Here is a 27,207-nt window from a genome sequence, read left to right as displayed (position 1 = left end):
TATGATCGCAACATGGCCGACGACGGGTGAGTACTCAATGCACGCTCGTTTCGTAGGCAAGACCAGCAAATGTACTGCCGGACCAAGAGTCGTCGAGGATCCTTACTCGCCTACAAGTGTGCCATGTGTCGCAGCATGGGCATTGCAGGGAACCTAGGGAGGCGTACGGTCTATCAACAAGAAGATCAGTACATCGCGATTCGAGCAAGTGAGGCGATCTGACACTGCCACCTTGAGGCTATGATCGCAACATGGCCGACGACGGGTGAGTACTCAATGCACGCTCGTTTCGTCGGCAAGACCAGCAAATGTACTGCCGGACCAAGAGTCGTCGAGGATCCTTACTCGCCTACAAGTGTGCCATGTGTCGCAGCATGGGCATTGCAGGGNGGCGATCTGACACTGCCACCTTGAGGCTATGATCGCAACATGGCCGACGACGGGTGAGTACTCAATGCACGCTCGTTTCGTAGGCAAGACCAGCACACCTCCCACCATAACCACCAAATATGCACTATCCTTATGATTCTCCCGTGCCTCTGGCTTGTACCGCCTCAAGCACAAGTCGCGAATGAGGAAGACGATCTGCACTCGAGGGCGCGTTTCGAAGACTCTTCGCGCGACACATACATCGCAGGCATCTTCGCGTCGAGACGCTGACAGGTACATAGCCACACTTGCGTTCACGTTGCAGACGTATCTCAGCATCACTCGACGCGGAAGCATGACACATGAACACGAAAAAAGCTGCAGGCTTTGTCAGACATGTCGACACCTCAGGCCGTCGTTTCTTCAGGTGTCACCGCCATCGTTCACATGCTGTAGCTTGACACGAGCTACAGTTGTTGTCGTATGTATACTGATGTGTTGCGCGATCTTATATATGATTTGCCGACCGACTGCTTTATGGGAATGCTGATTGAACAGAGGCAGAGACAGAGACAGGAAGCTGCAATATATGACACGCTACAAGCATCGCTCATGTGAATCACAGACGCAGAGCGCCCGCTGGGCGTAACAGTCGCTCATTCGGTGGCGAGCTCGGCTCGGATGGCAGCAGACAATCTGCAAGCGAGCAACCTAGCAACACGATCACAGACCTCCCATCGTACAATCCCTGGTAGCATGCAATTGTACGGTATACATGGCGCAGAGGCAGCGACACCAATTGCAGCTTCGAAGAGCTGAAGCCAAATGCCAAGATACACGTCGCGCCCCGCGTAGGCGTGAGCTTGATTCGGGCGAGCGTGCCAGGCAGCCTAGTCACCGGCCGGTGGCAGCTGGCCAAGCGGCACCTCGCTGCCCGTACAAGATCATGTCACACAGTGACGATGGTCTAGGCGATATGCTCGGCAACGCAGATTCGCCTCTTCGACGAGCCTACATACAACGCAGTGTGCAGATTGAGGAAGCCATGTCACGGTGTAGACAAATTGCGACCAACATCAGAGAATTAATAGCATTCATTGACGACCTCGACAACGCTAGAGTCCAATTGATGGCTGACGTGAGGAAAGAGCAAGAGGATCTTCGCTATGCGGTGCATGACTTTCGCAAATTCATGACGCCGCTGCTGGACGGCGTACCGGGCGAGTCGGACCGAGTGCGAGTGCGCACCACGCCTGTGACGATGGGTCCAGGGCTGCATCAAGCAGAGGTAGATGTTCATGACGGTCGTGCAGACGCTAGCGAAGCAGAGCTCCAGCGCAAGTCGACTCGAGGTTCAGTCTGGCTAGTAAACTGATGTCCAGCTCACAGAGCCCGTTGCGGAGAGTGTGTCGAAACAGAATGCCGACGAGTCAACGCATGTCGATGGAGGGGCGCATTTGGCTCATGACACTTCAGAGAAGGCCTTTCCAAACGATTCCCTGCGCCTCGCAACTAATCCAGAACCCGCGTTGACCAGCGCAGCAAGCATTGGCAGCGCACAGCCTTTGCCGCGTTTGCCTCAAGGTGAACGCCTTCGTTCGTCGTCGGCCGAGCCAGATGCAGCCAGACAGCTGCGAAAGAACTCTGGCATCCCCGCCGTGCTCAAGCCGGTCACCAATGTGCTCAAAGATTGCAACAAGAGGTCCGGTGACGATACGACTGCAACAGGCAGCGAACTGAAGAAGACGAAGACTCAGACTCGAGAATTCAGTTTCACCTCAGGCAGATCGGCTTCGGCAAAGGGCGACAAAGGCAAGTCCAAAGCCACCGACGAAGAATGTCTCAATCAGGAGTAGGACGTCGACCACGAACCAGCAGCACGCTAGACACGAATACGGTTTATAGAAAATAGTAAGCATTCTCCGAATCAAATCACATTAGTACACGACTGCATCTTTCGCGCATCATCGGGTGAGGTAAGCGAGCCTGAGCGCTCTTTGTGAGATGCGAAGCGCGTGTAGACTGCGACTTGAAGCTCATAAGGGTACGCGGAAGGTTGCACAAGCAAGACTCGTGTCCGCTCGAATGGCACTGAACAGGCGCAATGCGATGCCGCTACCCGCTTGCGGAGACGAGCCGCTCTGCTACAGTCAGGAAAGGGACCGGTCAGTGCGACTTTGAAAGCAGGCGGTTGCGAATCAGACAAGGCAACGACGAGGTCGGCGCGGTCATGTGTTGTCAAAATGCCTTCTCCGATTAGAGCCAGGCAGAGCAAAACACAAACAGGACGTCATCGACCATGTTGTCTCTAATCGCTCTGGACTCGAGGCTGCGTCTCGCCTCTACCGCACCGGCCACCAGCTAGGCTCTATTGCCATCGACTTGCTCAATGAAAATGACATTATCATTCCAGGTTACACCTGCCCACGAGGTTTGTTTGAGCCTTAGAGCTTCGCAGGTTGCCTTTTGATCTGCTCTAGGGGTTCTGAAGCAAGTCTCGACCCTTCGATTGAAAATTGCGAATCGCTGCTGAGCCTGGCAAAGATCTACAGGCTGGAGTAGGATTTCGTCAGACGCACGCATTCTGATTGTGAGGCGTCGGAACCCTTTGAACGACTGACATGATGCTCCTGTGCGCGTCCCACTGAAACTCTCGAGGCTGGACAGTGCTCGTGTAGGGCGCGCCCATACAAGCTGCCATAGTGCGACGCAACGGCCAAGCTCAAGGTCTGCGAGCTGAAGCAGAAGTAGCGTCGAAACGGCGAGACGATACTACGATTTAGCAAGCAGCGCCAAGGCTGACAGACATGTCGATTACCGCTTCCGCTTCGCTGGCCCTTTTTCAAACATAGCGAGATAGTCTCGGTCAGACCCGGGCGCACTATCTCCTAGCATCGTAGCCTTCTTCGCTCTCGACTTGAGATTGCGCTTCGTCTTTGCAGGTCCGGCAATCTGGTCGGGTGTGACACCATCGAGCTGCATACCGGCAGACGAAGCATTACGAGGCTCAGTCTCGCCAGATAGAACTCTTTGCAGCTTCGCCCGTTGTTCCTCAGACAGTTCTCTCGAGGTTGATGGCACTTTGGACTTGGTCAGCGAGATCTGAGCTGCTGCCGAGCTCGGCAAAGGCGGTTGAGCAGATGAAGAGGATTTTTGCTTTTTGGCGGCGAGACCGAGTTTCTCTGCTTTCGTTGGCCGCTTGTATGCTTTCGCTGATGGCTCGAGACTGTATGAGCACCACACCGAGAGTATGAATGTGGGGAGCTACTGACCTGATCGACCCATGTTGCGTGGTCAGGAGACGGCCGATTGATCGCGCGCGCGCAAGCGGTAGACCACTTTGGCTCTCTCGAGATGGAGACTGACTCACAGGATGCCAGCATTAGGCCGCCAAAAGTCATCATCGTACGCGCTCCTTCCTCTGCCCTCTTCGGCTATGGAAGCTCAGTCGCAGCGAGCCAGTTGCCCGGTCATGCGGCCGATATGTCGAGTGCGACGTTTTGCATCTTAGAAGAGGACCATACGCTCGGCAATGCACTGCGGTACATGATCATGAAGAAGTAAGCAGCTTTGCTCGTGCTACAAGCGATTGCTGACCGGGCTCGAGCAGTCCGCAAGTACAGTTCTGCGGGTACAGTCAGCCGCACCCATCAGAGGACAAGATTCACCTCCGTATCCAGATGTACGGTCCGTCCTCCTGTGCTTTTGCTGGGTGTGGCAGGGCCTCAATCGACAGCAGATGGTCTGAGTGCGTATGAAGCGCTTCAGAGTGGCCTCGCATCGCTCGAGGATTGTATACTGGCCATTAGAGACGAGTACAAGTCCCAACTCGCAAAAGGCGACTTCGAGCGGGTGGAGGATCCAGACCTTGCCACGATCAAAGCCGATGCCATTGAGGCTGCCAAAATCAAGCAGCGCGAAGCGAGGCTCGCAGCTCGGCCGGCTACAGCCGCACGAAGCAAATCGAACTCAAAGCCACCCGTCGCGGCTTGAAGGGCTATATTGTAGTTGATGTGTTGTTGTCAATCGAACACAGGCACGCAAAGGCAGAGCAGTACAGACATGGAGCTGCAATTGAGAGCACAAGCGCGTGATGGGGCGCAAAGGTCATCTATGCGACGATCTTGACGATACCGCCTGCCTCTTTGATCTTGAGCTCTGCCCTCCTGGAGACATAGCGGGCCTTGACGATGAGCGGCACTTGCGGGATCCTTCCCTTGGCTAGCACCTTGCTGTAGCCCTGCAGCAGCAAAAAAAAGATCAGCTCGCGATGTGGGAGCTCGAAGGAGTGCCACTTGCATGAGCGATGCAGTCGACGACAGGAACGAGCTCGGATGATCCACCGAGCGCCTTTTGCTGTTCCTTCGGCAGCAGTGACTGTCGGATTGCTGGTCAGCATCGTACGAACTCGTGTGCACAGGCAATGACTGACTGTGATCTTGTCGAGATTGACGACGGGTCGCCAGTATTGGTTGTTGGTCTTGTGGAAGTATCGCATACCGACCTTGCCGAAGTAACCCAGATGGTACTTATCAAAGTTGGTTCGGTGATGATGCTGACCACCGGCCAAACCACTGCAGATCTCACGTTATTGGATGGCGTAGATGACAGAGGAGGGGAGGAACTTGCCGACCACCGGGATGCTTGCGGTGCTTTCCTACACGACCGTGACCGGCAGAGACATGTCCTCTGTGCTTGCGCGTCTGGCTGAATCGGGTAGGCATCTGTGTAAGTCCAGCGTTGTGGCATAGTCAGCGACTTGATCAACTTGTCTGTGCGAGTCGGCCAATTCTGCTTGCTGGCCTGTCCTGACTGCCTTCAAGCTCGTTGCAGCGACGAGATGACAGCGAACGGCAGTGCCGGACAGGACTGCTAGCTGACTGGCCGACTGAGACGCATGATGCCTCACCTTTGACGAGAGACGCCTTCACTTCAGATCGCTCGACCAACTCTTTCGTGGCGCATCCTACAAAATCTCTCACGGTGACAATCTCTCGATAAAAAAAAAAAAAAAGAAGGGATTGACTCTACGCGGCGACAGGCGAGGAAAGAGTGAGCGTGTCTGCTGTACAAGGTCAGTGCCTGCTCCTGCTTCATCCCTCGCACGCACGCAAGATGAAACGAGTACAACAAAGATATCAATCTGTCAATCCCCTGACGGCGAGCGAAAGCTCGTCACATGTCGATAATCATCATTGTACTGTCGAGTAGCTCTCGGCATTCCTGACTCCCCCTCTCTTCTTCTTCTGCCTCCTCGACTGCATCGCTACCGGCATGGCTCATACAGACGAGAACAGACAGACGAGATGTCAGGACAGAATGCGCCTGATCGTCACGCTCGCTTTGTGCTCGGAGAGGGGGAGATGAAAGTAGCGATCGAAGAGGATCCCAGAGTACCCAACGCTGCCACTGTCATCATCAAGAAGGAGGATCACACCATTGGCAACATGCTCAGAGGGTCAGTAGCCTGCCCGTCAAGCGACAGTCGGAGCTTATAGTGCCAAGTATGTCCAGCCAATTGCTACATATACCCTACGTCGTCTTTGCGGGCTACAGAGTGCCTCACCCGCTCCAAGCAGACGTCGTCTTGCGCATCCAGGTAGACGGCAAGGATTCCAGCCAGACGCCCACGACAGCACTACAGACTGCGACGCGAGAACTGATTCTCATCCTCGCTGCTGCTCGACTGCAGTTCGAGGCCTCGTGCAAGAGCTTCACGGAACGTCAAGAGCTTGGTCTCGGTGCAGATGGCGCTGATCTTGGCGGTGCCTATGGAGACTTTGCTCAGGCGGGCGGGTTCGCGCAATAGTCTGCCTTTCTCGGCGCTACTGCGTCCAGACCAGACAGACAGATGATGTATATGTTGTTGTGTCACTCCGATCCTCGTGCCCACGGTTGCACTGCCCGTTCTAGCACTCTCATGAAGGACTGCGCAATCCGCTGGTCGTTGCACTGCGCCAAGTCGCGTATGACCGCATCGTCTCTTTGCCGGCACTCAAGCAGCGCAACAAAATCCAACAAGCCACGAAAGCTCGCAGAGCGGCAAAGATGCCGTCACCAGCGCTGACGAATCTTTCGACGCCGAGCAGACCCAGCTCCGGCGCCTCGTCGCCCGCTGCGGCCAACAATCCTCATTCTATCCTGTCGCCCTTATCCCAAGCCAGCAGTGCCCTAGACTCGCTAGCGGTCTCGGACACCGAGGAAACGGAGCACTCGATGACGAGCAAGTCTCCGCTTGACGGCCAAGGCAGTGGGCCCGCAGGCACTCGAGAAGCAGCCAAGCAGTCAAACTCGATTGACGAGCATGAGGATAAGCATTTGCTGCCGCTCCAGCAGATGCAGCAGCCTGCCAAACCTGCGGAGTATGATGAAAAGGGGGCAAGGAGACGAGATATCTATGCGGCTGCCGCGTCTGCGAACAAGCGGACCCCGACGACGCCCATACCCACTTCCTCCGGCGAATCATCAAGGCGACCGTCTGCTAACGGCGTCAGACCGACCGGATTGACGCCCAGCACGGAGATCACACCCTCCTCCTCGAAAAAGTCCTCAGATTCTTCTGCGAAAAAGAACGAACAGCCTCTGAAGGAAGGACGGCAGCCTGTCGCAACAAAGGAGGCCTCTATACCCACGCTGAATCATGCAACACCTTATGGCTTCATGCGACCCGGTCTGGTCTCCCACATGTCTGTAGCGGGAAGCATGAGCCCAACATACGCTTCTACTCCTATGACTTCACCACAATCGACGCGTGTGCTGTCCGAAAGCCCCAAACTCGCCGGAACACCCTTGTCGACGTCGCAGACGATAGAGCCGGATCACAAGCCCAAGAAGATTGTCGCCATACCGGGCTTGCCGGCTATAGAAGCTGCCAAACGGTTCGCAGCTTTCCAAGCTGTCGACAGGCATGTCCTTCCGCACCACCGCGTCATCGGCATAGGATCAGGTTCGACTGTCCCCTATGTCATCGAGAGAATAGTAGACCAAGGACCAGAAGTCAATGAGAAGCGCTGGTTCGTCCCGACAGGCGTATGTAGATCTTCCGATCGCCCATCGTGCCAGACTGATGATGGGACTCTACTCAGTTTCAAAGCAAGCAGTTGATCTGTCAGGCGAAGCTCAAGCTCGGTGATGTCGATCAGTTCCCCTCCATCTCTGTCACCATTGACGGCGCAGATGATGTCGACGTAAGAAGCCTTGATCTTCCTATGCATGCCAAACTCATTCGCAGATCTCAATAGGAACGGTTGAATGCGATCAAAGGCGGAGGCGCCTGTCATCTTCGCGAGAAAGTGCTGGCAGAAGCAAGTGACGACTTCGTCATCGTGGCTGACTATCGCAAGAACAACAAAGTCCTAGGCGATGCGTGGAAACAAGGCGTACCCATCGAGACACCGCCCTTTGCGTGGAGTAAAGTTCTGAGTAATATCGAAAGGATACCCGGCGCACTCGAGCCCGTGCTACGGATGGGCAAAGCGAAAGCAGGTCCCGTCGTCACAGACAATGGGTCAGTTCTTGTTTTGGAGAGTTGAGCGAAGCTGACGGAGAGGCTAGCAATTTTATCATTGATGCGCCCTTTGAGAACTGGGTCATGAGGGAACCCGAAGTACTGCTACAGAAGCTCAAGATGCTCACGGGTTGCACGGAGATCGGTCTCTTCTGCGGAATGGCTTCGACTGTCTACTTTGGAAATGAGGACGGCTCAGTGACCGTCAAGCGATCAGACGGCACGACAGACACGATTCACAGCGAGGACAGCTGACCGAGGCGCGAGGGCAAAGTTGTATCGATAGTAGAGACATACACGCTCAATGCAGCACGTTCCGACAACACATCACGCCTACGCTGAAGCACCGAACCCGGCTTTGATGCCGTACGCTCTGACGAGATCGAGTTGGGTTTGGTCGGCTACAGCTGTCGCTGCGCCGTCTGCTGCCGCTAGATCCTTGAGAGCGTCTAGGTAAGTCTCTTGGGCTCTGTTGCCGCCTCTTCTTTCCCACTTTCGGTTGAGGTTGTTCATGACGCCCACCGATTTTTCGAACGAGGCGACGAGAGCAGACAGTGGCTGGGTGAGCGATGCAGGCTGGGTAGACGAAGGCGCAGGCAGAGCAAGAGCTGCGAAAGTAGGCGCCGGTAGCGCCGTGTCCCTCGCTTGGGGCGCATTCAGGCTGGGCACAGCCGATCGTGTAGCGTCCGGAGCGACGAGCGTCGAGAGGAAAGCAGTGAGAAGGGCTGTCCTGGTGATGGTCACCGGGTATTCTCGCAAGACATTGGTGGGGAGCAGAGCGTGCTCGGAAAGTGATTGTGCATCGCTCTTGCCGCTCTTGTAGGTATTGAGATAGGCATCGGTCAGTCTGAAGGCTCTGATCGAGATTGTCCCAGCGTGTACGCTCGATGAGTCTGCTCCCCTTCAGTCAGGCGGTTCGCATGCTCTGTCACAGAGACTGACCAAAGACGAGCGCGACACCCTTTTTGGGACGGTTGTCGGTGGGACGTATGGCCAGTCGCTTGCCTGAAGTAGGAGCATGGAAGCCTGCTTGCCATCTCGCGAGAGCTTCGACGAGCGCGCCGCTGGAAGTGACAGTCTGACCGTTCGAGGTTGACGTATAGAAACCAACGACATTGACATCCGCGTGCAGACTCTCTAGCCTAGGCAGCATCTGGTTCGTATAGGAGACCGCCCGAGCAGCCGCACCGTCAAAGTCATCTGTGCGCTTCTTGTAGGCATCATACTGTTGATCGAGCGTCGAGAGACTGGAGGGGAAGAGGTGATCGCCGGGCAAAGCAAACGTGTCGGAAACAGTCAAGAGTGAGGCTGTATCGATGCCCAGCAGCTGGCCGGCGATGGGTGCTGCACCTGCTACTGCAGATCTGGCATGCCTGATGATCTTCAGTGCCACCTGTGTGCCCCATGTCAGCTTTTTTGCTCGGATTCGTGTGGCTGTTGAGCCCATGAGCGTGTCCAACTTGCCAGTGCGTCCAGTTCCACCCGCTCGACTGGCACATCCGGCTCAAAGATGTCAGTGACAACTGTCTTGGTCGCCTCTGCTGCTGCTGCTTTGCTTGTCATGCTGGCTCGCCTGTCGCTGCAGCGCCGTTCTGCGAGTCGCCCGTCGCGACTTTTTCGGTGTCGCCAGGCTTGGCTTGGCTTCGATCCGAGTTGGACCATGTCTGCAGCACCGGAGACGGTAGCATGGGCCGAGTTCAGGAGCCCCGACGGGCGAGCGTACTGGTACAGGGCCGACACCAAAGAGGTAGACTTACACGCAATTTCGTGCTGCAGGTCGCCGAGCGCTGAACACGTTTACAGAGCGTCTGGGAGAAGCCGGCCGAGCTCAAGAGCAAGGCAGAGATTGCATTGAGTGACACGCCCTGGAAGGAGTACGACTCGAATGGCCGCAAGTAAGCCAGACACTCGACTCAGGCACTGCAATGGCTAATGCGCAAGGACCAGATACTGGTACAATGCAGATGACAAGACGACGACATGGGAGATGCCCGAGCAAGTCAAACAGATCATGGCCACTCTACCTCCCGAGGCACATCTTGCACCTTCGACTGTCCAGCCTGCACAAGCCAGCCCTGGCCTCGCCGCGCCTGCATTCGTACCTGCCACTTTCGACTCCAACATGATTGGCGGCGGCCAACTCGTCGCTGCGGGTGGCTTCCTGCCCGGGAGCGGCGGACTGTCCTCGTCAGTATCGACTGCGCCACTGGGCTCCATGCGCGTCGACTTCAACAAACCCGAAGATGCCAAGAACGCCTTCAATCAGCTGCTGCGTCTTGCGGGCGTCAATCCTACTTGGACATGGGAACGAACTATGCGCGATCTCATCACTGAGCCCATGTTCAAGTCACTCCGTACAATGGGCGAGCGCAAGGCTGCCTTCGAGGCCTACATCGCCGACTTTGCACAAAGGGAAAAAGATGCGCGTCAGAAGAGTATCGATCGTCTGCGTCCTGCTTGGAAAAATGGGCTCGGCCGCGCTGTAGAGGCAGGCATGAAGAGCTGGTGGAGCTGGGAGAGAACAAAGGCAGAGCTATCGCGCAATATGAGCGAGATGTGGTCATCCGCTCGCAACGATGATGAGCGTAGAACGCTCTGGTCCGAATACATTGCAGAGCTCAAGGGCAGAGAGGAGACGAAGCGTCAGCAAGTATTCAAGTCCAACGTCGATAAAGTCCACCAGATCATCGCTAGCCTGCACCTCGAGCTTTCGACGAGCTGGCGAGATGCACGCTACATGATCGAGCGATCGGACGACTGGCGCGCCGATCCAGAGCTCAACCAATTTGAGCTGGTCCATGTGCTCGGCATCTTTGAGGAGTATGCCAAGAAGCTCGAGCAAGAGTCGTTCCAGGAACGCCAAAAGCTTCGTGCCGAAAAGACTCGCAATCAGCGCAAGCGTCGAGAAGCTTTTGCTGATCTGCTGCTCGAGCTTCGCAAGGAAGGTCAGATCAAAGCGGGCAGCAAGTGGAAAGATGTCTATCCGCTTTTCGACAAAGATACTCGCTATACCGATCTGCTCGGCAATCCCGGCTCAAACCCTCTCGATCTTTTCCATGACGTGGTCGATGAGCTTGACCAAGTCGTCGAGGAGCACGCTGCAGCCGTCGAGTCTGCTCTCAAGACACAGGCCAAGGCTATCGATACTGCTTGGACGATTGCTGAGCTCAAGACCCATCTCGCCGATAGCAAAGTCATTTTGACTGACGATCAGTTGTCGGGTGTGCTTGCCTTTGTACAAATTCGCGAAGCTGCAAAGGCGAGAGCAGAGGTCGAGCGCCAGGAACGCCGAAAACGAGAGAAGATGGATGATCTGCGCTTCGCTCTGCGCAACCTCAGACCTGCCATTGCTGCTGATAGCACATACGAAGAGGCAGAACCCATGATGAAGGATTTGCGCGAATTCAAGGCGCTCGAAGCAGAGGATCTCCGCAAGCTCGTCTTCGAGAGCCACATCTCGCGACAGAAGGAGAAACTCAGAGAGCGCGAACGCGAACGAACGCCGTCCGATGCGGGATCGCGCGGCGGAGAGAGCGTGCATTCTGGCGGTGGCAGAGAGTCTTCTCGTGCGCGACGCAGGGGTCCCTTCGAGTCTCGTCCAGACCACCGTAGCTCTCGCAGATCTCTCGAGCCTTCTCCTCGTGGCGACCATGATTCGCGCAGACGCCATACCGACGAACGCAGATCAGATCGACACGATGACCGTCGACCGGATGAACGCAGATCGGACCGTTATGCAGACGAGCGCAAGGCCGATCCTCATCGGAGTAGGCGTAGACGCGAAGCGACTGAGGAGAAGGAGCGCACACCGCGCCGAGAGGCCGACAGGGAAGATGCTCGCCCGGAAGCCAAAGTCGAGGAAGAGGGCGAGATTGCAGAGGATATCAAGCCGGCATCGTCGTCACCCAGTGAGCCTCGGTCGCGATCTAGGCGGGATGATGAGCGCGACGCAAAGGTGCGCTTACTGGCCCCTTGCCAGGTGGGATGCTGATCGACCGGAACGCAGCGCACTCGATTATCGTCTCGTTAGCGTCGCTTCTGGGCCCGTGAGCTCATACTGCGATGATGGCGACCAGCAGGATGACGAGCACGATGATGAGGATGAGAATGCAAATGCTCGATCGCGAGTCTGCGTAGTCCTTAGCGCGGGTTTGTACGTCTCTGAGTGAACGACCGACTCTGCTCTTGACGTATAAAGTCATTCATCCGTCTGCCAGGGCGTGTCAGCTGCGGATACCCCGATAGCATCGACTGACTTTGTTGCTCGCTGGAGACGAGACTCTGTCCGATCGACATGCGAATCAAGCTCGCCGAGTAGGCTGTCATCGACAGAGGCATGAGGATGCTGGCACGCCCGGAATGCACTAGACTGACCCGACTTGGGAAAAAATCTCTTGTCCCATTATACTCGCCTGCTCTTTGAGCGTACCCACGACGCCACCAATGGAATCCATCGTTCGGTCTTGCTCGTGCATGAGCATAGCTTGCTGCTGATGCTCGTACTCGGCAGAAGCGCGACCGGATTCGAGATCATCGACCTCATCTCTGTATGTTTGGCCGGGTACTTGTAGCTTCGCATGCTTGGATTGGTCCGATAGAGTCGTCCGTAGCTCTCGCACTTCTCGCTTGACGGTCTCGACGAATGCACGACGTTGATCGAGTTCGCCATCGTCAATGCCAAACGTGCGGGCGCCGACAGTCTCTACGGCCTGTATACTCTCGACAAGCTCTTCTAGATCTGATGCGAGCGTTGCCGTGATTGCCTTGAGCTCGTCTTTGGCCCACTGAAGCTCCTCCGACGTGTCTTGTCTTGCCAATTTACGGATCCTGATGTAGGATTCCTTGAGTGACTGGGCATCTTGCAATGTCCTCTGAACTTCGCTGGGCGATCGCAAGGCGGGTCAGCAGGTCGAACAAGGCACTGTGCTCAGAGCTTGACGCACGCCTTGACGTCGAAGTAGGGATCCTTGCTCATCGCGAGCGCACCGTGGCAGCGCGTCAGATGGTCGACCACGTGAAGGACGAGCCAAGCCAAGAAGCGCGACTGCCTGCCGCTGCCGTCGTGCCCGCCAACGGCTGGATCGGCATTGCGTCGATCAGCGCTCGCCAGACGCCATCGGCTGCATCAGTCAGAGCTTGACCGGACGGGTCCGGGCAGCGTAGACCGAGCGAGCCCACGCCATGGCGAGCTTGTCATTCCTGACAACAGAGCTTCAGCTCTTGTCAGTCGAAGCCAAACGCAAGAACCCCGAGGTCAAGGATGCAGCGGACAAGGCGCTCACACTCCTGCGTACATCGCCCGAGCAAGCGCTCGCTGATCTGCGACAGGAGTCGGCCGCTCTTGCCGGTCAAACGCCAATATTGCTCCAGCCCATCTTGCTGGGATGTCAAACGCGAGTGCCCAAAGTCGTCGCCATCTCGATTGGCAGTCTTCAGAGACTCGTCGGCGTCAGAGGCGCCATCACCTCCGTAGGCTACGCCACAGCGTGCGACTGCGGGCGCTGACGAGCATGCGCGAACAGTCTAATATATCGCCTGTTCTGCAAACGCTGCGTTCGGTGCTCTCGCAGGGCGTAGAGATACAGCTCAAGATCCTACAGACCCTCGTTTCGCTGCTCACGACAGCCAATGCGGTCATCCATGGCGAGATGTTGGCCGAATTGCTCTTGCTCAGCTTTAGGTAGGCAACACTGATTGAGCAATGGAGACGGAGTCTCATCCGCCGAGCAGATTACAGGAAAGCAAGATCGGTGTCGTCTCATCTACGGCTGCGGCCACCCTCAGGCAGCTTGTCATGATCATCTACGAAGGCGTTGTCCAGGAAGATCGAACGATAAATGATGCAGATGATAGTGTGCAGCTCGACGGCACAAGCTTCCAAGTCAGTCTGGACTCGGGAGAGATGCTCAAGCTCGGTCCGTCTGCGCATGATGCCTATCTTGTCTTCCAGGATCTGTGTCTGCTCGTCAAGGGCGAGCCAGCCGTCTTCCTGCAACTCAAGTCGTTGCCGCGCACCTTTGGTCTCGAGCTCGTCGAGAGCGTCCTCTCTGATTTCTGGCCAGTCTTCAAGAAGCATCCAGAGCTACTCAATCAGCTTCGCACGACACTCTCGCCCCTCTTGATCACAGCCTTGGCCGAAAAGCCCACCTTTTCTGCAAGCCTCCGACTTATGCGTGTCATCTTCCTGCTCCTCAAACAATTCAATGACGATCTCGTGGACGAGTCAGAAGTCTTCCTGTCCATGTTTGTCAGAATCCTATCTGCGCCCGAAGCAGACCAAGCTTCACTGACAAGCGTCAGCACGCCTACGATCGAGCATCCTCCCAGCGCTGCACATGCCTTGTCGAGAGAAGCAAGTCCGCCATGGATGCGCATACTCGCGCTCGAGATCTTCAGAGGCCTTTGCTCGGACTTTGAACTCCTGCGCAAGTTCTGGAACCGTTATGATGCTGCTCAAACGATCTCATCGGCCGCAGACCGCAAGTCTACGAGCGTATTCCTGCCCATGATCAGCTCCTTCAATCGCTTGGCAACAGAGAGGCCGCAGCTGCTCGGCGTGGGTGCCGAGATCATGTCTGGTTCCAGTTCGGGCGCGATGCCCAGCGAATATTCAGTCAGCGGCATGCTTGACGGGATGGTCGAGATGGCAACACAAGCCGCCAACAGCGTCGGGGTGATCGGCACTGGCCATGCCACCTCTTTGTCAGCTTCGACTGCAGCGATGAAGTTGCAATGCATCGACCAGCTCGACAAGTCAGATGCACCGCCCATCCCAGAAACTTATCAATCCCTGCTGACGTTACACTGTCTTGTATCTATCGCAAATGGGCTCGCCAACTTTGTGCTGCCTCTCTACAACACACAAGCTAGGCAAAGACCACGTTCTGCAGGCGAGCCGATAAATATGGCCCAGGGCGTGCTTGATCTCACCACCCTCGAGTCAGACTTGCAAGACCGGCTCAAGTCAGCCCAGGCTATGTCGGATGCAGGGTGGCCTGCACTGCTAGCCTCTCTCAGCTTCTTTGTCTCTGCCAATATTGACGAGGAACTCTTTCACGACACGCTAAAGGCAATGCAAGCCGTCTGCAACGTTTGCGGTGTGCTCGGCCTCCAGACCCCCCGCGACGCTTTCTTGACCTCTTTGTGCAAATTCGCGATACCGCCTGCTATACTGACAAGTCTGATAACGAGCATTGAGCCGTCCAAGCCTGCCAATGATACCATCTCACCCCTTGCGCTCTCGAGTCAGCCGATGATGCTCAGTCTTCGCAATCTCGCCTGTCTCAAAGCGCTGCTCAATGTGGCACAGTTTCTGGCAGGGAGCTTAGACGCAGCCTGGTTTCACATTTTCGCCACGCTCGCGAATGCCGACTTTGTGCTACGCACAGATAGCGCTCGACGGCAGAAGCAAAGGCAGATCAATGTACCCATTAGCTCGACATCGTCGCCCATGAAAGCTCGTACGCCATCATCGTCCGGTCAGTCGGCTCAACAGCTTGCGCAAAAAGCTTCGCTATACGAAGCCGATGCAAAGGACGTGCACTTAGGCATGACAAAGGTCTTTGACGCTTCGAAGACGCTAGAAGACGAAGCGTTCAGGTGGTTCATTGCCGCGCTTTGCCGGCTCAATGGCGAGATGCTTGGATTGGCCGTCAACGACTTGGGCGAGCCCGCCGATCTTTCCAAATCAGCGGAGCCTGCGCCTGCTGAGTCACCTGTCACCGCAAAGACAGGACGACGGCGTCAAGCAGATGCAAGCGTCGTCAGGATCTTGCGGCAGGGCGAATCATCCTTTGCCATGACCAAGATCTGCGACATCGCTGTGCTCAATATTCATCGTCTGATCTATCGCGATGCTCGCATGGGGTGGAGCCTCGTCACCTCTCACCTACTCGCTATCGCACAGTGGCCGGAAGGTAACCATCTTACGCGGACACAGGCAGCCGATGCGCTAGATCAGATCTTGGCAGTCGCACCGCGAAATGTCAGCAATAGCAGCGAAGAGCATCGCAGTCAAGTTCAGGAGCAGGTATTGCTTGTCCTTGCTCAGCAAGCATCGCCTCAGTCGCCACCTAGCTCCACTGATGTCGAAGTACGCCGACTATCACTCGAGACCTTATTCAAGATCATCGAATCATCGGGACACTCATTCGTCGGAAATTGGCATCGTGTCTTTACTATGCTCAGAGCTGCATGTCCGCTCAATGACGACTCAGCTCGTGTACCGGCGCTTGTCAGGATGAGCTTTCCGTCGCTTCAACTGATCTGCTCCGACTTTCTGGCGTCACTGGATCCACAGGCTCTCCACATGTGCGTCGATACGCTAGCAGATTATGCCAAGCAGACTGCAGACATCAACGTTGCTCTTACGGTTCGTGAGACTTGCTTGTGTAGCTGAAGCAGCTAAATCGACTTACAGTCGGGGGGCCTGCTGTGGAATGTCTCTGATCACATACAAGGGCGCAGGAGCGAGGATGAACTCGGATTCGGCACTCTCTGGTTGACTTTGTTGGCGCGACTGCTCACGCTGCAGCAGGACGAGAGGCAAGAGGTCCGGGACGGCTCTATCCAGACTCTGTATCGCTGCGTCCTGCTATATGGCGGCGCGCTTGACGCTTCCACTTGGGATAAGGTCCTGTGGGATATCATCTTTCCGCTCTTCCGCTCATTGTCGAGCTCGAGCTATGCAAGCGCTTCGCGAGTACCTGAGCAGAGCGTCAGCAAGGAGGCAGAAGAGGCGCGCACTTTGCTGGTTAAGCAATGGAGTGACAGCAGAATCCTAGCGATGGGCTTCAACGGCCAGCTTTTTCACGACTACATACTGAAGATTGCGAATACCGAACGCTTCGCCGAGGCTTGGCGGATGATGCTGGCCCAACTCGTCGAGGCGTATACCTCGGGCCAAGACGCAGTCGCAACGGCGGCGATGACTTCGCTAGGCAAAATGCTTGCTGCGCCAATGGAGGATAGCTCCAGCTATTCAGAAAGGCTCGGAGAGGCATGGCAAGCAGCGTGGGATGCTTGGGCATCGATGGGCGCATTGCTGCGACCCGGCGTGCCTGTCGAGAGCAAAGACGCAAGCTTCAGTCAGGCTACTTTGCGTGCATTTGTCGAGGTTGCAAAGCCCCTGCTCGGAAGGTCGCTACTATCTCTCAATCTCCAGCGCAGCGTTCAGGTTCTAGCGATCATGCACGACGTGCAGCTTTGGAACCGTAGCGACGACTATCGGCCTGATGTCGACTCACTCACGAACGTGCAACAATCTGTTCTGGAGGTCATAGACCTGCTCGATCTGTCCGTGCCCGGCGTATCTTCGCGTGTGCTGGTCGAGCTTTCAGATTACGCGACTTTCGCTTATACGACTGCGCTACCCTCTCCGACATCTCCAAGTCCAGTGCGAAGGCTTACCTTCGTTGCGCTGGCAAAGGACACAATGCCTCGAATCGGTGGCCTGTACACGAAGCACGCCGGCTCGCTCGAACTGTACACCAGTGCCGCTGTTGAGCATGTGCTCGCTGCATTTGCCATACCCATGAAGCTCAAGTATGAATGTCCCCCGCCAGCCAAATTCGGCAATGATCTGCCGCTCTGGAAGACGGCCACCAATCTCTTCATGGATCTGGCAACTCTTCTCATCCGCACGATCGTCAAGATTCGATCCGATTTACCTCCAAAGACGTATGCAATGATATGGCAACAGCTCGTCTCGACCATCGCGGGCGGCTTGTTAGCTGACAACAAGCCCGTTCGTAACCTCTCGAGCGCAGCCCAGATCGAGGCCGAGGAGTACGATCGTCAGCTCCTCAATTTCATCGAAGCGTCCATATTGCCCCACGTCAGCCATGTCTCTATTGAAGACACAACGCTGCTCAGATTGGCGACGACCCTTCAAAATTGCTCCCGGCTATACGATCTCATCCTGCCCAGCCATGACAGTCGCAAGGCAAAGGCAAAAGCGCTTGCAATGCAAGATGGTGCGAGCGAAGCGCGTTTCGCACAATCCTTTGAGGAGCAAGCGGCTGGACATTGCATCGGCACAACGGCTGAGATCGAGGAGGTCACTCGTCCGCGTTGGGCATTCTGGTCTTTCAACGTGCTTGCCAAGCTCGTCGCTGCCGATCCTACCAACGACACTGCAGAGGCGAGCAGAATGGCGAGGCTAGCTTTGCCGATCTATCTAAGTCGCTGTATCGCTGCCGTCAAGACGTACATTGCCGATGCGACGTGTCGGGGCAAGCTACCTTTTCCGAGGTAAGGAAAGCACCGTTGACGCCCGGATGGATTCTCATAAAGTCATACAGGATACGAGTCGACGAGCTCAGCTACGTGATGAAGAGCTTGCTTGATCTTGAGCTTCGGGAAGGATGCTTCCAAGCGGCATTCGCCGATCATCATGGCCAAAAGAACGGCAAAGCGACTCACCATCGCGCGATTCTCGTGGACGAGCTACAACGCTCTCCGGCGGCCCATCTATTCCACATCTATCCTTTATTGCTCACGCTCAACGGGATGACGGAGATTGCGCTGACGATGCCTCCACCAGTGCGACAGAAGTCTTCCGGAATGTTCTCGAGGCGGACGTCAAGCAATGCCACTGCAACACTTACTTCTGAACCTCGAGATGCGAGGACGCTCAGCCGGTTGTGCCTAGAGCGAGTCGGCCGGACCATTGCGCTCGGCGACACACTTGTGCTCTAGTTGCATGGATAGATTGTACAACATGTGCATTGTCTAGTCTATGCCCAGATCGAGACCGTCGCTGGGTGGTAGGTCTGCTTTGCTGGTCGTAGCCTGCTCGCCAACTGTCGCGTGAGGTGATGGCTCTGGCTTGCTCTCTGATGCCGTAGCTTCGGTCTCAGCGGAAGTCTTGCTAGGTTGCCTGTCAGCTGCGGCGAGTCCCTTCTCGGCCAATATGGACTCATCGATGATGTCAAAGACGACAACGAAGAACGTTCGCTTGCCGTCCTCGGTCTGACAGACATAGCGAACGGGCTGACCGTCCCAGTACTTGGCCAGACTGATCGAGAAACCAGGCAGGTGCACAGATAGCGTGTTGAAGTCGATGAATCCGTTGCAGAAATCGCAAGAGACGAGATCAGTCGACGTAAGTTCGATACTGTGCTGAGCATTGCCAAAGTACTTTCGCCTTGCGTTGACCTGTCCCAGCAGGTGCTCCTTCTCGGCATCTTCTGACGGCAATAGCGAGGTAGCGTCCTCTTTCGGCTGGTCAGGTTGCCACTCCGGCGTTGACTCGTCGGATTCGAGTCGGCGCGTGTTGACAAAGTTCATCGTCGCAAGGAGGGGGGAGAATGCCCACGGCTTGTCACCGTAGAGGTCATGCTTGAGCGAAGGATCTATGAGGTTGACGAATCGCAGTGCGACACTTGTGCCGTACGGTAGTGAATCGCGTAGAGGCCGATCGAAAGTATTGCCAAAGACGAGCTCGTGTGACTTGACGGGCTTGAGGAAACGGCCTTGTATATGGATGGACCAGGTCAGTCCCTTGTGTTTCTCAAAGTAGCCACTCTCCGGGCTTGACAAGCGCTCGACATTGCCCGAGTCTCCTTCAAAAGAGGCTATCCGCACTGTGATGTAGCCATCGAACTCGTCAGACTCGATCCTCGTCGGCTTGGACACATCATGGTTGACTGCGAGAGTCGCTAGCTGGTGCTGGGAGGGACCTGCCGTGATCTTGAGGTGAGGTGGCATCGCGGGCAGGCTGTCACTTGTCGGCCGACAGAGACAGCGCGAGCCCGAGACTGCTGCGCTTCTGCGCCCTGCTCAACGGCGCTCGGGCTCTTTGTCCTCTTGCCCGGCTGCTGAGCCAGCTGCTTGGCGGCCGTCGATGGACTGGCTTGCTGCATGCTGCGGCAAGAGGCGCACCAAGTCTGACAGACTGCCAGACGAGCGTACGGGCCTTCTAGACGACGATCAACTCTCGAGATCATTGCCGCCTGTCAGGCCCACGACGAGCAGCAACCTCGACGAAGTAGCCCATCAGGAGAGGCTGCTCAAGCTCGTCGACAGGGCTACAGAGCAGATCGTTGACCTGAACGCTCCTCACCCGCTCTGGCAACTCGCAATGGAGGAGAACTCCCAGGACGACACCGGCAGGTCTGCTAACTCGTCTGACCTATCCTCCGCGGCATCGTCGCGACCCGCTAGTCCGACACGGCTGATCAGTGCTCTGCCAGAAGACAGCGTCGATAGCCCCGTACGCTTTCGACATGTAGATTCGCTCAGAGCGGGCGTGAGCGCTCATTCGCTCAAGACGATGCGACAGCAACATGCGACGTCTGCCGTCTCTGACGATCAGCAGCCTACGCCGTCAAGCAGTGAGGAAGCCTCTGTGCCCAAGCGTGGCACACTGGTCGATATGTCAGATGAGGACAGAGCCTTTGTACGTCTCGTCTTGTCTGTTCGCTTCGAACTGCCTGCTCATTGCGCACTGCAGATGAGCGACGCTCTCGCCAAGCTGGACCATGCCATCCATTCTGGTTTCGACTTTGGCATGTAGCTGTGAGACATTGTCGTCCAATCGACCGCACGTCGTCGACGCCCATCGGCACGCTTGACCAGGTATCAGCTCGGCTACCTGCCGACATACGAGGGTATGCGTGCGCAGCACATTCCTTTTGGCAGCTGCCTGTGTGCGGTAGCGAGCGACGATCTCATGTGCAGCGAGATGCCGTCGGTTCTGGTAGAGCGAGGCGGATCCAGCAGCTGGCACGGCAGGTCCGCCCTGCCGTGCCAGATCAGAGCTCGCGACGTCGAATCAGTGTCGACCACAGGCCATGCTTGTAGATCGTCCGCATCGCTCAAAGACAGAGGACTGCATGCTTGTGCAATATCAATGATCTAATAACGAGCCCGCTCGAGGGTTTAGTAGTTCTCTACTGCGCTTTGAGGGAGCCTGCCCGCTTTACAGAAATGCGAATGGGGCTCTGATTTGGGCTAGTTGCTCTCTTTGCCACGACCGATGACGTGAACTTGGAAGCCAATCTTCTCGAGTGCCTTGACGTCGAGGATGCCTCGCCCATCAAAGATGAATGCAGGACGATACCTGCCCGACCCGGTCAGTCTCGTCAGACAGAAGCTAGAGGCCATCTACATGTTATCGTAAACCTTTTGCCAGTCGATCGTCTTGAACTCCTTCCACTCGGTTGCCACGATGACGCCTGCTGCGCCCTTGCAGGCCTCGAGCGCGCTATCGCAAAGGGTAATCTGCTTCATCACTATGGACATCAGAGAGTCAGTTTGTGCGCCGTGCCTGCCAAATCATGCACTGACTCTTCTCGCGATCGTCTGCGACGCGAACATCTGTGAGATCCTTGTATATCTGTTCGGCTGGTACTCTGCACGCATTGCCAGTCAGTCATGGATCGTCGCTGTCAGGAGGGCATGCCCTACTTGGGGTCGTAAATGCTGATGAGTGCATTCTCTGCTCTGAAAGCCTGGCAGATCGTGATAGCAGGACTGGCTCGGGTATCGCCCGTGTCGGCCTTGAATGCAAAGCCGAGCACGGCAATCTTCTTGTGAGTGATGGTATTGAACAAGCTCGACACGACCGTCTTAGCAAAGCGCTTCTTCTGATACTCGTTCATCTCGACCACACCCCGCCAATATTGAGCGACTTCGGGTAGATGGAGTGACTCGGACAGGTAGACAAGGTTGAGGATATCCTTCTGGAAGCATGAGCCGCCAAAGCCGACGGATGACTTGAGGAAACGTGGTCCGATACGGTCATCGAGACCGCAAGCGTAGGCGACTTCGTCGATGTTGGCGCCTGTGGCTTCGCAGATGGCAGAAAGCGAATTGATCGAAGAGATACGTTGAGCCAGGAGCGCGTTGGCAGCCTGCGTCGGACCGTGAGCCAACGTTCGGCTTCGATCGGTGAGACGCAACACATACCAGCTTGGTCAACTCTGAACTCCAGAGACCGGTCGTGACAACACGTTCGCGAGGGACCCAGTTGGCGTATACCTCTGTGAGAGCAGCGGCAGCAGCGATACCTTCTGGTGTTTGTAAGCTGCCAATCAGGACACGATCTGGATTCTTGAGATCCTCGACGGCTGTGCCCTCTGCGAGGAATTCTGGGTTGGAGAGGATGTCAAAGCGGAGACCGGGGCGCGAATTTGCTTCGAGGATGGTCCTCATCGACTGAGCGGTGCGGCAAGGCACGGTTGACTTTTCGACGACAATCTTTGAGCTCTGCGCGACTGACGCAATACGACGAGTGGAGAGCTCGACGTAGCTGTGTTTTGCGACCAGTCAGGAAGCTCGTTGATAGGGATCAGATGGTGATGCTGACCTCAGATCAGCTGCGTAACCTGCACCAACGCCCGTCTCTTTGGTAGGCGTATTGACAGAGACAAAGATGAGATCAGCCTCGAGGATAGCCTTGTCGATCTCGGTCGAGAAGAAGAGGTTGCGACCCCTGCAGCTCTTGACGATCTCGTCTAGGCCAGGCTCGTAGATCGGCAGCGTGTCTGAGTTCCATTGAGCAATGCGTGCAGGATTGACGTCGACGATGGTGACTTTGACATGGGGACAGAAGTGAGAGAGCAAGCTGCATGTTGGGCCACCGACATAGCTGTAGCAATGTTGTGAGCCTGGCCGCCACTGGGGGCTGAAGGACGGGCGAACTCACCCTGCGCCAATACAAGCGATAGCTTTGACTGTACACCCCGAGGCTTTGTCAACATCTGCACATGCAAGAAGTAAGACGAAAATGCACCTTTGATGGGTGTGATGGCCGTCGGATTAGACATCTTTGCAAAGTATCTGGCCCACTTCCTGCGCACGTCTTAGCGCGAAGCGCGACGCGCTGTTCCCCACCTTTACCGTTCCGGCCCCCATTTCACACTGGCGCATTCTCGAATACGATCTTGGACATACATACAACAGGGGACAGTGTACAGGTCACTATCGAGCGACGAGCCTCTCGCGTGCAAGAGACTCTGTCTCTTGCTCGTATTCGACTTCCAGTCGTGGGCCCCCTGAATGCACGATTGAGCGCAGCAAGCGAAACGATCTGAAGGGCTTACGCTTTGTCGGACGGACGCGAGCAGATGGCGGAGGTTGTTTCCGCTTGCCCTTGGCTTTCGGTGTGGCTTCTTCGTCGTCATCATCATCGTCGTCGTCGTCAATCGATACGCTCGCCTCATCGTCATCGAAAGATGCCATACTGCCAAGATCGTCCTCGAGATCCTCCTCGTCACTTTCTTCGAGGTCAGATACAAATTCTCTTCTTGCCTCTTCCTCGTCTTCCTCCTCGTCCTCGTACAACGCTTCGTCCTCCTCGTCTGTGATGTCGTCTTCCATCTCAAGGAGATCCTGGTCGCCCTTCTCGCCTAATCGCTCGGCTTCGAGCACGCGAGCCCAGACTTCTTCGTTGACATTGAGAGGAGCGTCGCCGTAGGCACGAGACTTCAACCGGCTGACAAGCTCCTTCTCGAGTGATTTCTCGAGTCGCGCAGCTGTCAGTGCCTTTGTCTCTCGAGCTCTCTCGCGCTTCTCGAGCTTGGGCTTGATCGACACCATTTTGCCCCTGTGTATCGCGTCAGAACAAGGTCACGTTGAGCAAGGATGAGAAGCGCACGTCTCTCGGAGGCGAAGCTTGCGCATCTTGATGAGATATTGTGTGATCTTTGTCAGTCGTTGCTTGCACTTGTGAATTGTAAAACTCGGCCAGTATACCAGATTCTTGTCAATCTGTGCGTGTGCCTTCAGACCCTGACCGGTCTTGGCGAGCGCGACCACGAGAGCGTACCTGTTCGAGTGCTTTCGCATAGTCGCTCGACAGCCGGACCTTCTCCCACATATGCTTTGGCGTATGAGCTCTTTCTATCGTCTTCATGAACAGGTACACAGCTCCTGCAGCTCTGATGTGAGCCTTTGGACGGCTACGAACTCCGACAGGGACGTGCCTTCTTGCTCTCTGATGGTCGCATAGCGAGAGTTGGCGAGCGGACAGCTCTGTCGGTTGCACAGACCGGTGACATTGTACTGATTTCGGCTGCCGTTCAGCTTGGGAGTCAGCACGCTTGTCGACGTTCGGGGATGCGACCAAGTCACCAGAAGTTCTGCTTGACTGTCTTGACCTTGTAGCTGCAGTGCTGGTTGTTGATGATCTGCCAGATCAGCGGATCACTCTGCATCTCTGTCGGGGGCAAGTCCAGCAAAATTTCTGCGCGCGCGTGTCGTCGTTGCTTTGGCCGGCCAGCGTCGGGTCGAATGAGCTCTTTGCAGGGCTACATCGACAGTGCGTGACGACTCATCTTGCTTGCCTGCCGTCGTCCGACTGACTTGGCCATGCTGCGCGCAGAACGCGTGCTCGTCATCACTGCCGATGGAAGGACCATCCTCGTCAGTCGACCGAGCACCTGACGATCCTCTGCCCTGAGACTCATGGCCCTGGCTGCTTGACAGGGCGATCTCAAAGGCTTCGATCAGACGACCAATGTCATCCTGAGCGACTCCATCGAGCGCGTCTACAGTCTGGAGGAGCCAGTGGAGGAGGTACCACTAGGCCTCTTTGTCGTGCGAGGCGACAATGTGTCAGTCTACCAGCTTCATCCGCTCTCAGATGGTTTGCTGACCACGGCCGGCTTGAATGACAGGACACTTGTGGGGGAGCTAGATGGAGAACGTGAGCGCGAGATGGATCTGAGTACGATCAGGGCAGAGCCAATCTCTGAGCTCAAGATATGAAGTCTCGCACGCCCGAACGAGCGTGTGTCTGTGCTCGTCAGCAGTGTGCACGTCGAGCAGTATGACACTTTGCATCATGTTGTTGGCCCGGAACTGAGCGGCCCACTTGCTGCTTGCCGTCACCGGTCCGCTCACTTTGGCGCGTGCCTGCGCGTGTGCCTGCTACAGCAACGTCCCCCTTTGCCTGCGCCATGAGACCATGATGCGCTCGCCAGCCAGTCCCACGACGGCCGGCGGCGATGTTTCGATCGTCGGGTCCAGCGGCGGCCTATCAAGAAACGCCATCGCGCTCAAAGTGAGCAAGATACTCTCGACAGCCTATGAGGATTCAGCTGCTATTGCTGCTCTCGACACCCTCGCACAATGTCAGCTTGCCCCGAGTACACTCTCTGCAAGCAACGCTACGAACGATACGCCTGCTCAGACTCGGACGGGACAGCTCAGCTTGCGGCGAGAGGTCGAGCGACGGATGCAGCTCGAGAGCAAGAAGTTCTTGGAAGCGTTTGCTCAGGTCAACAGCGTCAGCGATAGCTCTTCGCTCAGACAAACTTCGCGCTGAATATGACCCCGCCTTGGCAGGATCTCTCATCGTTGCAAAGTCACGTCGACGAGATGCATTCTGCCTGCAGTGACGTCGAGCAACGATTGAAATCTGCCCATGACAGCACGCGCCACTTGCTCGAGCATGCGGATGGTCTGCGTCAGCAAAGGCAGGCTCCGTGGCCCAGCTCTGAGTATCTGCTGACAGCCACAAGCAGGACCATCACAACACAGCGACAACTGCTAGCGGATGTCTTCACGGCGCGCTTCACCCTCGATGACGACGAGCTCAGGCTGCTCAACTCTCGCGAAGTTAACGTCGGTCCTTCGCTCTTTGCCGTCATGGACAAGGTCGAGAGGATCCGTCAAGACTGTCGCGTCCTCATGGGCGGCGAGTCGGGCACGTCCAGCCAAGCAGGTCTTGACATTATGGCTTCGTCTTCCCAGTACCTCGAGACGGCCTATCAGAAGATCTACAAATGGTGCGCTTTCCAAGTGCGCGGCTATGCTTCCGATGTGCTCGAAGTCTCGCCGAGGATGAAAGATGCAATCCGACGGTTGAAAGCGCGACCGGATCTGCTCAGGTTAGCTCAGCTTCTTCATCTATCATGCCTTGGTGTTCATGACGCCTGGCAGCGAGATAACGGACCTTCTCGGCCAATCTCGCTCGACGACGGTGCTCAACGCGTTCCTGGCCGCTCTGACCAGAGGAGGGCTGAACGGGTTGCCCCGGCCGATAGAGATGCATGCGCACGATCCCATACGTTACGTGGGCGACATGCTTGCATGGGTCCATCAGGCCACGGCAGGCGAGCGAGAATTTCTCGACTCGCTGTTTGATACAAAGTCGGACGGCCGCAAGACTGGCCAAGCGCGAGGCGAGCTCAAACCGGACGATGAACGCGGTCTTGATGAAGTGAGGATACGCAATTTGCTCGATCGATGTCTGGAAGGCTGCGGTCGTCCGCTGCGGTTACGGATCAAGCAGACGGTGGACTCACAAAAGGGCAGCATACCTGCCTATCAGATCGCCAACCTCATCACTTTCTATAAGATTACTATGGATCGCACCATAGGAGCAGACGCACTGCTGAGCAAAACCCTGACTGAGTACGTCCTATCAGTCGCTGTCTTCGGCTCGATACTAATGCGCCTTGTCAGCATCAATACGGAGGCATACGAGTCTTTCTTCGAGACTGTCGACACGCAGGGTCGCAGTCTGTTGCGCTTCATACAGCCACCTAGCATCGATCTCTCGCCGCCTCTGTCGCTCAGGGATACACTCGTCACGCTCAGAGAGATCATGCAAGTGTACGACTCTTCACTCGTCGACGAGCAAGATCGCGAGAACGAGTTCAGAGACGTACTGGACGCTGCGCTCGATCCTGCATTGATGATGTGCAAGGAGATGGGCGAGATGCGACCACAGCCATGGGATCGTGCTATCTTCGGTCTCAACTGCATCGGTCTTGTCAAAGTCGGTGGTTATCGACAGACTTTTCGTCAAGACAAGGCTTACGAGATGACGAGCAGGAGAGCCTCGAGCCGTTCAGTTTCACGTCGGAGCGCATCGCTTCCCTCACAAAAGATCAAGACAAGTTTGTCGACATCTTGATTGACGAGCACGTAAGTCAGCAGATGATTGTTATGCGCGGCTCGCTTGACCAGCCTTGCAGTTCACCGGTCTTCTCAAGGACAGTGGTCTCACTGTGCCACACAAAGCAGTCGTGGACAGCTCGGAGGTAGGCTGTGCATCCATGGTAAGCAAAGGCAGCTTATGGGATCTGATAGGCCTCACTGGCGAAGCGCTGTCCTGCCAGCGCGCTCATCACGGCCGCCAAAGTATTCGACGCATTCCTGACCCAGCTCGATACGCTGAGCTCGAACCGGCTTGCGCTACTCTCGTCGAACCTATTGGCGTCACAGATCCACCGGCAGGCGCTCGTCAAGCTTGCCGAGGCTTACAAACAAATCTGGCTCGCCGTCCGAGAAGCAGACAGCGGGTTCGAGGATACGACGACTCTGCTGACGAGAAGTCCAGAGGACGCTGCCAATGTATTGGGCGTGTAGTCTAGCAT

General features: G+C 56.0%; 18 protein-coding genes across 18 annotated transcripts; 10 read left to right on the top strand and 8 right to left on the bottom strand.

The window, feature by feature from the left end:
- L969DRAFT_406516 (uncharacterized protein) lies at window positions 1-935 on the bottom strand. Its single transcript, XM_014713260.1, has 3 exons — window positions 402-935; window positions 224-313; window positions 1-170 (listed from the first exon to the last, which is right to left on the bottom strand). The coding sequence occupies exons 1-3, from the start codon at window positions 724-726 to the stop codon at window positions 154-156; spliced, it is 432 nt and encodes a 143-aa protein (XP_014568746.1). The 5' UTR covers window positions 727-935; the 3' UTR covers window positions 1-153.
- Window positions 2-157, top strand: L969DRAFT_47595 (uncharacterized protein; the record flags this gene model as incomplete). The annotated part of the gene is made up of 1 exon (XM_014713261.1): window positions 2-157. The coding sequence occupies one exon, from the start codon at window positions 2-4 to the stop codon at window positions 155-157; it is 156 nt and encodes a 51-aa protein (XP_014568747.1).
- A 209-nt stretch (window positions 936-1,144) lies between the features above and the next one.
- L969DRAFT_93976 (uncharacterized protein) lies at window positions 1,145-2,225 on the top strand (the record flags this gene model as incomplete). Its single annotated transcript, XM_014713259.1, has 2 exons — window positions 1,145-1,706; window positions 1,759-2,225. The coding sequence occupies 2 exons, from the start codon at window positions 1,145-1,147 to the stop codon at window positions 2,223-2,225; spliced, it is 1,029 nt and encodes a 342-aa protein (XP_014568745.1).
- Window positions 2,226-2,296: 71 nt separating this feature from the next.
- Window positions 2,297-3,654, bottom strand: L969DRAFT_93974 (uncharacterized protein; the record flags this gene model as incomplete). The annotated part of the gene is made up of 5 exons (XM_014713258.1): window positions 2,297-2,619; window positions 2,790-2,904; window positions 2,949-3,141; window positions 3,188-3,581; window positions 3,642-3,654. The coding sequence occupies 5 exons, from the start codon at window positions 3,652-3,654 to the stop codon at window positions 2,297-2,299; spliced, it is 1,038 nt and encodes a 345-aa protein (XP_014568744.1).
- Window positions 3,644-4,609, top strand: L969DRAFT_86776 (uncharacterized protein). The gene is made up of 4 exons (XM_014713257.1): window positions 3,644-3,774; window positions 3,832-3,929; window positions 3,980-4,056; window positions 4,109-4,609. The coding sequence occupies exons 1-4, from the start codon at window positions 3,724-3,726 to the stop codon at window positions 4,360-4,362; spliced, it is 480 nt and encodes a 159-aa protein (XP_014568743.1). The 5' UTR covers window positions 3,644-3,723; the 3' UTR covers window positions 4,363-4,609.
- L969DRAFT_102868 (uncharacterized protein) lies at window positions 4,215-5,562 on the bottom strand (the record flags this gene model as incomplete). Its single annotated transcript, XM_014713256.1, has 6 exons — window positions 4,215-4,609; window positions 4,669-4,746; window positions 4,802-4,943; window positions 4,999-5,093; window positions 5,279-5,294; window positions 5,549-5,562. 6 exons carry the CDS (start codon window positions 5,560-5,562, stop codon window positions 4,481-4,483), a joined length of 474 nt encoding a protein of 157 aa, XP_014568742.1. The 3' UTR covers window positions 4,215-4,480.
- Window positions 5,408-6,301, top strand: L969DRAFT_86775 (uncharacterized protein). The gene is made up of 2 exons (XM_014713255.1): window positions 5,408-5,827; window positions 5,884-6,301. Exons 1-2 carry the CDS (start codon window positions 5,676-5,678, stop codon window positions 6,176-6,178), a joined length of 447 nt encoding a protein of 148 aa, XP_014568741.1. The 5' UTR covers window positions 5,408-5,675; the 3' UTR covers window positions 6,179-6,301.
- Window positions 6,302-6,417: 116 nt separating this feature from the next.
- Window positions 6,418-8,131, top strand: L969DRAFT_93970 (uncharacterized protein; the record flags this gene model as incomplete). The annotated part of the gene is made up of 4 exons (XM_014713254.1): window positions 6,418-7,398; window positions 7,455-7,556; window positions 7,611-7,876; window positions 7,924-8,131. 4 exons carry the CDS (start codon window positions 6,418-6,420, stop codon window positions 8,129-8,131), a joined length of 1,557 nt encoding a protein of 518 aa, XP_014568740.1.
- Window positions 8,132-8,209: 78 nt separating this feature from the next.
- Window positions 8,210-9,439, bottom strand: L969DRAFT_93969 (uncharacterized protein; the record flags this gene model as incomplete). The annotated part of the gene is made up of 3 exons (XM_014713253.1): window positions 8,210-8,769; window positions 8,819-9,269; window positions 9,341-9,439. The coding sequence occupies 3 exons, from the start codon at window positions 9,437-9,439 to the stop codon at window positions 8,210-8,212; spliced, it is 1,110 nt and encodes a 369-aa protein (XP_014568739.1).
- A 30-nt stretch (window positions 9,440-9,469) lies between these two features.
- Window positions 9,470-12,008, top strand: L969DRAFT_86773 (uncharacterized protein). Its single transcript, XM_014713252.1, has 4 exons — window positions 9,470-9,623; window positions 9,680-9,771; window positions 9,824-11,831; window positions 11,883-12,008. Exons 1-4 carry the CDS (start codon window positions 9,537-9,539, stop codon window positions 11,904-11,906), a joined length of 2,211 nt encoding a protein of 736 aa, XP_014568738.1. The 5' UTR covers window positions 9,470-9,536; the 3' UTR covers window positions 11,907-12,008.
- On the bottom strand, window positions 11,741-12,887 carry L969DRAFT_86768 (uncharacterized protein). The gene is made up of 6 exons (XM_014713251.1): window positions 12,820-12,887; window positions 12,251-12,757; window positions 12,133-12,195; window positions 12,055-12,086; window positions 11,883-12,005; window positions 11,741-11,831 (listed from the first exon to the last, which is right to left on the bottom strand). The coding sequence occupies exons 1-5, from the start codon at window positions 12,849-12,851 to the stop codon at window positions 11,929-11,931; spliced, it is 711 nt and encodes a 236-aa protein (XP_014568737.1). The 5' UTR covers window positions 12,852-12,887; the 3' UTR covers window positions 11,741-11,831; window positions 11,883-11,928.
- A 35-nt stretch (window positions 12,888-12,922) lies between these two features.
- Window positions 12,923-18,873, top strand: L969DRAFT_86766 (uncharacterized protein). Its single transcript, XM_014713250.1, has 5 exons — window positions 12,923-13,345; window positions 13,399-13,556; window positions 13,607-16,247; window positions 16,296-18,127; window positions 18,178-18,873. Exons 1-5 carry the CDS (start codon window positions 13,058-13,060, stop codon window positions 18,572-18,574), a joined length of 5,316 nt encoding a protein of 1,771 aa, XP_014568736.1. The 5' UTR covers window positions 12,923-13,057; the 3' UTR covers window positions 18,575-18,873.
- On the bottom strand, window positions 18,608-19,585 carry L969DRAFT_16813 (uncharacterized protein; the record flags this gene model as incomplete). The annotated part of the gene is made up of 1 exon (XM_014712876.1): window positions 18,608-19,585. One exon carries the CDS (start codon window positions 19,583-19,585, stop codon window positions 18,608-18,610), a length of 978 nt encoding a protein of 325 aa, XP_014568362.1.
- A 136-nt stretch (window positions 19,586-19,721) lies between these two features.
- Window positions 19,722-20,824, top strand: L969DRAFT_93964 (uncharacterized protein; the record flags this gene model as incomplete). The annotated part of the gene is made up of 4 exons (XM_014713249.1): window positions 19,722-20,276; window positions 20,331-20,389; window positions 20,456-20,654; window positions 20,705-20,824. 4 exons carry the CDS (start codon window positions 19,722-19,724, stop codon window positions 20,822-20,824), a joined length of 933 nt encoding a protein of 310 aa, XP_014568735.1.
- Window positions 20,526-22,681, bottom strand: L969DRAFT_86763 (uncharacterized protein). The gene is made up of 8 exons (XM_014713248.1): window positions 22,614-22,681; window positions 22,527-22,554; window positions 22,188-22,469; window positions 21,788-22,130; window positions 21,287-21,732; window positions 21,167-21,231; window positions 20,988-21,111; window positions 20,526-20,939 (listed from the first exon to the last, which is right to left on the bottom strand). Exons 1-8 carry the CDS (start codon window positions 22,645-22,647, stop codon window positions 20,831-20,833), a joined length of 1,431 nt encoding a protein of 476 aa, XP_014568734.1. The 5' UTR covers window positions 22,648-22,681; the 3' UTR covers window positions 20,526-20,830.
- A 100-nt stretch (window positions 22,682-22,781) lies between these two features.
- On the bottom strand, window positions 22,782-24,346 carry L969DRAFT_61048 (uncharacterized protein). The gene is made up of 6 exons (XM_014713247.1): window positions 23,954-24,346; window positions 23,806-23,894; window positions 23,649-23,752; window positions 23,478-23,590; window positions 22,924-23,426; window positions 22,782-22,875 (listed from the first exon to the last, which is right to left on the bottom strand). The coding sequence occupies exons 1-6, from the start codon at window positions 24,034-24,036 to the stop codon at window positions 22,802-22,804; spliced, it is 966 nt and encodes a 321-aa protein (XP_014568733.1). The 5' UTR covers window positions 24,037-24,346; the 3' UTR covers window positions 22,782-22,801.
- L969DRAFT_47297 (uncharacterized protein) lies at window positions 24,113-24,589 on the top strand (the record flags this gene model as incomplete). The annotated part of the gene is made up of 4 exons (XM_014713246.1): window positions 24,113-24,140; window positions 24,204-24,244; window positions 24,308-24,435; window positions 24,499-24,589. 4 exons carry the CDS (start codon window positions 24,113-24,115, stop codon window positions 24,587-24,589), a joined length of 288 nt encoding a protein of 95 aa, XP_014568732.1.
- Window positions 24,590-24,788: 199 nt separating this feature from the next.
- Window positions 24,789-27,199, top strand: L969DRAFT_93961 (uncharacterized protein; the record flags this gene model as incomplete). Its single annotated transcript, XM_014713245.1, has 8 exons — window positions 24,789-25,109; window positions 25,169-25,299; window positions 25,348-25,713; window positions 25,766-26,239; window positions 26,291-26,606; window positions 26,663-26,755; window positions 26,806-26,871; window positions 26,921-27,199. The coding sequence occupies 8 exons, from the start codon at window positions 24,789-24,791 to the stop codon at window positions 27,197-27,199; spliced, it is 2,046 nt and encodes a 681-aa protein (XP_014568731.1).
- Window positions 27,200-27,207: the final 8 nt, after the last annotated feature.

This window comes from Mixia osmundae, assembly GCF_000708205.1.
Source record: "Mixia osmundae IAM 14324 unplaced genomic scaffold scaffold_4, whole genome shotgun sequence".
In the NCBI taxonomy this organism is placed as follows: Eukaryota; Fungi; Basidiomycota; class Mixiomycetes; order Mixiales; family Mixiaceae; genus Mixia; species Mixia osmundae.
The sequence above is the reverse complement of the archived record's forward strand: the minus strand, read 5'-3'. Positions and strand labels throughout refer to the sequence as shown.

What these genes read in the sequence shown, in the direction of transcription:
- L969DRAFT_86775 (XM_014713255.1), top strand. Translation starts at nt 5,676, where the DNA reads ATGTCAGGACAGAATGCGCCTGATCGTCACGCTCGCTTTGTGCTCGGA. An exon ending in ATTGGCAACATGCTCAGAGG is followed by an intron (nt 5,828 to 5,883) that starts GTCAGTAGCCTG and finishes AAGTATGTCCAG; the next exon opens with CCAATTGCTACATATACCCT.
- L969DRAFT_86773 (XM_014713252.1), top strand. Translation starts at nt 9,537, where the DNA reads ATGTCTGCAGCACCGGAGACGGTAGCATGGGCCGAGTTCAGGAGCCCC. An exon ending in TACGACTCGAATGGCCGCAA is followed by an intron (nt 9,772 to 9,823) that starts GTAAGCCAGACA and finishes CGCAAGGACCAG; the next exon opens with ATACTGGTACAATGCAGATG. An exon ending in ATGATGAGCGCGACGCAAAG is followed by an intron (nt 11,832 to 11,882) that starts GTGCGCTTACTG and finishes ACCGGAACGCAG; the next exon opens with CGCACTCGATTATCGTCTCG.
- L969DRAFT_406516 (XM_014713260.1), bottom strand. Translation starts at nt 726, where the DNA reads ATGCTTCCGCGTCGAGTGATGCTGAGATACGTCTGCAACGTGAACGCA.
- L969DRAFT_86763 (XM_014713248.1), bottom strand. Translation starts at nt 22,647, where the DNA reads ATGTCTAATCCGACGGCCATCACACCCATCAAAG. An exon ending in GGCCATCACACCCATCAAAG is followed by an intron (nt 22,555 to 22,613) that starts GTGCATTTTCGT and finishes CGGGGTGTACAG; the next exon opens with TCAAAGCTATCGCTTGTATT. An exon ending in CGCAGACGATCGCGAGAAGA is followed by an intron (nt 21,112 to 21,166) that starts GTCAGTGCATGA and finishes TGATGTCCATAG; the next exon opens with TGATGAAGCAGATTACCCTT.
- L969DRAFT_86768 (XM_014713251.1), bottom strand. Translation starts at nt 12,851, where the DNA reads ATGAGCAAGGATCCCTACTTCGACGTCAAGGC. An exon ending in GAGATTTTTTCCCAAGTCGG is followed by an intron (nt 12,196 to 12,250) that starts GTCAGTCTAGTG and finishes TGTCGATGACAG; the next exon opens with CCTACTCGGCGAGCTTGATT. An exon ending in CTTTATACGTCAAGAGCAGA is followed by an intron (nt 12,006 to 12,054) that starts GTCGGTCGTTCA and finishes AGGACTACGCAG; the next exon opens with ACTCGCGATCGAGCATTTGC.
- L969DRAFT_86776 (XM_014713257.1), top strand. Translation starts at nt 3,724, where the DNA reads ATGGAGACTGACTCACAGGATGCCAGCATTAGGCCGCCAAAAGTCATC. An exon ending in GGCCGCCAAAAGTCATCATC is followed by an intron (nt 3,775 to 3,831) that starts GTACGCGCTCCT and finishes GCAGCGAGCCAG; the next exon opens with TTGCCCGGTCATGCGGCCGA. An exon ending in CCTCCGTATCCAGATGTACG is followed by an intron (nt 4,057 to 4,108) that starts GTCCGTCCTCCT and finishes AATCGACAGCAG; the next exon opens with ATGGTCTGAGTGCGTATGAA.
- L969DRAFT_61048 (XM_014713247.1), bottom strand. Translation starts at nt 24,036, where the DNA reads ATGCAGAGTGATCCGCTGATCTGGCAGATCATCAACAACCAGCACTGC. An exon ending in ACAGTCAAGCAGAACTTCTG is followed by an intron (nt 23,895 to 23,953) that starts GTGACTTGGTCG and finishes GCTGAACGGCAG; the next exon opens with CCGAAATCAGTACAATGTCA. An exon ending in GACCATCAGAGAGCAAGAAG is followed by an intron (nt 23,753 to 23,805) that starts GCACGTCCCTGT and finishes TCAGAGCTGCAG; the next exon opens with GAGCTGTGTACCTGTTCATG.
- L969DRAFT_86766 (XM_014713250.1), top strand. Translation starts at nt 13,058, where the DNA reads ATGGCGAGCTTGTCATTCCTGACAACAGAGCTTCAGCTCTTGTCAGTC. An exon ending in TCAGAGGCGCCATCACCTCC is followed by an intron (nt 13,346 to 13,398) that starts GTAGGCTACGCC and finishes ATGCGCGAACAG; the next exon opens with TCTAATATATCGCCTGTTCT. An exon ending in TTGCTCTTGCTCAGCTTTAG is followed by an intron (nt 13,557 to 13,606) that starts GTAGGCAACACT and finishes TCCGCCGAGCAG; the next exon opens with ATTACAGGAAAGCAAGATCG.